The sequence below is a fragment of the Phaethon lepturus genome, unplaced genomic scaffold (genome assembly GCF_000687285.1).
Source record: "Phaethon lepturus isolate BGI_N335 unplaced genomic scaffold, ASM68728v1 scaffold21655, whole genome shotgun sequence".
Taxonomy (NCBI): Eukaryota; Metazoa; Chordata; class Aves; order Phaethontiformes; family Phaethontidae; genus Phaethon; species Phaethon lepturus.
The window spans coordinates 10,674-15,863 of NW_010538685.1; the positions used below are offsets into that span (position 1 = coordinate 10,674).

At 37.4% G+C, this 5,190-nt stretch overlaps 1 protein-coding gene across 1 annotated transcript in view; it reads left to right on the top strand.

The window, feature by feature from the left end:
- Positions 1 to 861: 861 nt before the first annotated feature.
- The window catches only part of LOC104620629 (serine/threonine-protein kinase ULK4-like), a gene marked incomplete at its 3' end in the record, with an annotated part of 45,523 nt that continues 41,194 nt past the window's right edge, over positions 862 to 5,190 (top strand). Inside the window, exons 1-2 of the mRNA XM_010286910.1 lie at positions 862 to 999; positions 2,548 to 2,647. Of these exons, the coding sequence (XP_010285212.1) occupies positions 862 to 999; positions 2,548 to 2,647 (238 nt within the window). The remainder of the gene's footprint in view (positions 1,000 to 2,547; positions 2,648 to 5,190) is intronic.

Genomic DNA, 5,190 nt, shown 5'->3' on the forward strand with positions numbered 1-5,190 from the left:
GAGGAAATAATTATGGAACAAAAGGAAAGCATCTAACTATTTAAATATACAGATGACACTTGCTGAGTTTGCAACAAATGACAAATATTTCATTTGTTTCAGTATGTAAATTAAAACATATAAAATTCTTGAGACAAAAATGATAGTTAGAAATGTAAATTAAATTCCTGTGGAACTGCCTTACTCCTGCAATGCAGTGTTTGGCAACAAATTTACGCAGCTTTTGTCTGCAAAGAATTGTTTCTATCCATGAAAAATTCTTAACACTGAGTCCTATAGCTGATACAGCTACATTCAGCTTAGCACTGGTAGAAACACTGATATTCATAGTCCTGTGTTTTTCAGCTATGTTGATTAAATCAGTTATTTGGCAGGTGTAAATGACATTGTGAAAAGTTGCAGAGGCACATTTGCCTGAAGTGCCCTTAGGCAGAAAGGGCAATCTTATTTGGCAAGACTTTCAGTATAGAATATTTTAATTTGGACAGCAGTTTTATGTAGAACATGCAATTTTAAGTTTGGTAGTATGATTATTATTTACAGATAAAATATTTAGAATTTGTAGCTACTGGCCCACCTGTAACTTTTTGAATGTGTTAAAAAACTTTGTAAGTGGAAGATTCTATCACCTGTTCAAAATTTTGATCACATTTCCTGAGAGGAGGCCTTCTGTAAAGTAATTATGTTGGATCTTGCTGGAAGTATATAACCCCTATTGTTGAGAATTGGGAGGGTAAGTACTCTGCATCAATGACTATTAAATTTGAATGCTTCCCCCTCCTCCTCCTTTCTTTAGAGGCTCATTTGTTTATGAGACTAACACCATGTTTCCAATCTATTGCCTGTAAAGCATCCTTAAGTATGGAGAACTTCATTCTGTATGAGGAGATTGGAAGAGGAAATAAGACAGTTGTTTATAAAGGAAGAAAAAAGGGGACAATTAATTTTGTTGCCATTCTTTGCACTGATAAATGCAAAAGAGCTGAAATAACAAACTGGGTAAGTAATTTTTTTCCTGCTAAATCTGGGAAAAGATACAGCTTACAAAATCCTTGTAGCACAAGGTAATATAGAAGAAAAATACCATGTGCTTCTTTACATGGAGTTCGTCACCATTTAGATCAGCTTCTTAACATTTTAAGTTCTTATACTTTAAATGGAGTCTTATTTTAATGTATTTATTTCTTCATCTGATTTTTATTGTTGTTTAAATCACATCCATGAACCCATGTTTACAGGCTTACTGTTTCTATGATGTGTCAGAGAACTTGTAAAAACAGTTACTTGCATGTAGTGGTTTGCTTTATTCTGTTATTAGTTATGCAAATCCAGGGGTAGTAGTATCTTCCAGTAAATAATCAATTTCTCACTTACCAAGAAGAAATTATTTTTGATGAAAGAATAGCATTTAAGGTGAATCAATTTTGGTTTGTAAAACCTTGGCAAAGTTTTAAACATATAGTACTTTCCAGAAACGAAACTGTAACTGATGAAGTTAGATGTTTCAAATATTTTATTTTTCCAGTAGATAAATTTTTGTTTGTGTAGTGGGTTGACCTTGACAGGATGCCAGGTGCCCACCAAGCTGCTCTCCCTTCCTCAGCTGGATCGGTGAGAGAAAATATAATGAAAGGCTCATGGGTCAAGATAAGGACAGGGAGGTCACCCAGCAATTACTGTAATGGGCAAAACAGACTAGACTTGGGGGAAGTAATTTAATTTATTGCCAAACAAATCAGAGAAGCGTAATAAGAAATAAAACCAAATCTTAAAACACTTTCCCCCACCCCTCCCTTCTTCCCATACTCACCTTCACTCCAAATTTTCTCTATCTCTTCCCCCTGAACAGCACAGGAGAATGGGGGTTGTGGTCAGCTGATCACATGTTGTCTCTGCTGCTCCTTCCTCCTCATGCTCTTCCTCATGCTCCAAATCCCCCTCCTATGGGAGACAGTCTTCCATAAAGTTCTCCAGCATGGTCCTTCCTGCAGGCTGCAGTTCTTCCCAAACTGCTCCAGCCTGGGTCCTTTCTACATGTCTTCTCCATGGGGTGCAGTCCTTGAGGAACAGACTGCTCCAGTGTGGGTCCCTCACGGGGTCACAAGTCCTACCAGCAAACCTGCTCCCGTCACAGGCTCCTTTGGGCACGTCCACCTGCTCTGGCGTGGGGTCCTGCATGGGCTGCAGGTGGAGATCTGCTCTACCGTGGAGCTCCAAGGGCTGCAGGGGGACAGCCTGCCTCACCACGGTCTTCACTATGGGCTGCAGGGGAATGTCTGCTCCAGTGCCTGGAGCATGTCCTCCCCCTCCTTCTTCATTGACCTTGGTGTTTGCAGAGTTGTTCCTCTCGCATATTCTCAGTCCTCTCTCCGACTGTTCTTGCGTAGCAGTTTCCCCCCGGCTTAACTTCATTATCCCAGAGGCGCTACCTTATTGGCTCGCTGATCTAGAGTGAAGTTATATTGTCTCTACCCCACCTCTGCCTTAAGTCCATATAGATTGCCTTTTTTTTTCCCCCAGTTAAGTTTGTTAAAACCTTTCTTCTAGGTTCGTCTGACTCATGAAATCAGACACAAGAATATAGTGACTTTTCATGCATGGTATGAAACAAGCAACCATCTCTGGCTTGTAGTGGAATTATGCACAGGTAAGATAAGCCTAAAAGGTAAAAATTTATAAAGTGAGTATTTGTAAGAGATTTCTTATTTTTTATATTTGTTTCTCCACAACAAATACCTGGATCTTTGAAAAAGCTTAGTAATTATCTGATTATTAATATATATAAAAGTGTTTTTGCTTTTGGAAACATTTTTACAAATGAATTGAAATCCTGTTTCTCTGCTTCACTTTATATTTGTGTTCAATGTCAATTGATGTGATATAATGTTGGTTTTTAATAGCTGAAGAGATAGGGCTAAAACAAACTGTGAGCAGTTGACGTGTAGTTAGGTAAAAATTACTTGAGAAAAGTCTTCTAAGGACTGGCAGCTTTGGCATTCTTTTTTCATTTTATAGCACACAATAATAAAGAGAGCAAGGAGCAAATCAAATTATAATGTACAAATGACTTAATATTGCTCAAATGGATGTTTTAATCAAGGAGCAATTCTGTAGTTAATAGTAAACTATTTACATTTTCTTCCTGTTCAGTAGACGTATTTTGACTTCTGTGTTAAGACATTAATTTGGGAGCTCTGAGAACCCAAAACTGCATTAAGTGATTCACTGAGTTTTGGTAGGTTCTCATCAATCCATTAAAGATATCTTTTAAAGCTTTCTCTAATTGTTTGTGATGACTGCATGTTTTAAACTCTGGATAATGTGCTTTACTCCACATGGAAAGAAAAGGCCAATTGTGCAAGCGATGCATGTTAAGATTTTCATATCTGGAGTTTGTTTCATAGTAAAAGTCCATATTACAGCCTTTTTTCCTGTCCAGAATTCTGTTTCAAAAATTTCTGAAGAAGAGAAGCTACAAGTTCTGGAAAAAAAAATCAGGTCATTCTTTCAATGATTAAAAGTGAAGTTAATGGCTCATGTGGAGACTTTGGTTTATTCGCTTAGTCTAACTTACGGGCACATACTTAGGTTGTTAGACAGGCAGCCTTTTAATAAGCACAGTTTGAACAATTAGCATGTATTTTTACCTTGCAGTATTGCAATTGGCTGCCAGGAGAGTGTCTTGAAGCTGATTTATAAATAGAAAAAGACATGAATTTCTTATTAATTTTGTAGAGCCTTGAAAACTGCTTTTGAAATGTGGAAGGTCTTTCTCACTTGTCTCAAGGTGGCAAAGTGAGTTTCCATTAGCAGATGCAGCATACTTCTGTGTTGCTAGTTTCACTTTTTTTTCTTTGTGTATTTGGTCATATTATGGAATTATTCAATATGTAGTCCTCTAAATTACATTATAAAAAAAAAGTAAACATGATGGAAAATTCTTTACTGTAGCTATGTAATATGGCTTTAAAGGAATGACTGATTTACTAAACAGCATAAAAAAGGCTTAGGAGGAAAATAATTTTAAGATTACCTAGTGTTGAATAATTTGAAGAATACTGTGATTACAGACCTTTTAGTCTTGCTATTCTCTGAAAGAAATTACTTAGCAAAGGGAAAAAGCTCAGGAAAATCTATTATGTGATTTGGAATAAAAGATCTAGTATCCTTTTCTATGAAAAGCTCTCCTAATCCCTGTTTTCATTCAGGGACTTTAATTTGTGTATTTGTGGGTTTTTTTTTAATCTGCATGATTTGGCTAAGATATAAATAATAGATAACCCAGGAAACCCATAGATAATTCGTGAAATACAAAGTGTAGTCTCAGGGCAACAGGTTTGGTGCAGGAGTAGTAAAGGGTCAAATGAGGTTGAGGAAGGAGGTTTTGAGGGAGATGAGAATGTGGATTTTAGGATAGGAGACTGGGACAGGAAGGAGAAAGACTGTTTGAGCAAGGAGTTTGTGGGAAATGAGATTAGAAGTCCAAATCCTATGAACAGTTAGGACAGGAATGGCTCAAATGGGATGAGTCTGGTGACATATCTGAGAATTAGTGGGATGTGAGGAAGTAGGTGATGCGGGAAGATGAGAGATTTTTGCAAGGTCAGAGAAACAGTAGCAATCAGTGGGGAAAAGCATAGAGAGTGAATGTGAAGCCCAGGGAAGGACACAGAGGATGTATGTGAGGGGTATTTAGAAGGCTTTGTAGGTATAATCTGATCAGAAATAGAGGGAAGGCTGGTTGGAAGGAGAGTGGTGATTTTGGAAGGACAGAGAAGGGTCTCATGTTAGGATGAGAAGTTCGGAGACATACAAGTAGGACTTGCTGGGCCAGGAAGCTGGGATTTGTGTGAGAAACCTGGAAAGTGAAAGTTTGGTTTTGAATTTTTTTTTCTTAAAAAAAAAAGGGGGGGGGGAAGAGATAGAGAAAACGCTGAAAATTAAAGAACTGGGGCACATGAGTCAAGAAAAGGACTGTACAGAAATACTATGTGTGAAGAACAAACAAAAGAATTTATCTGTTGGATGTTGTTGACCTCAAGACCTGAGAATGTAACTCAGTTTTACTATTTCTGTTATCTGAATTCAGTGGGAAATTGCCAGTCATTAGCTTTAGCACTTGTTCACAGATGTTGATAGCTGTTGTTCATAGATGTTGATTATTTATTCTTTTAACTCATGCAGCAGGAA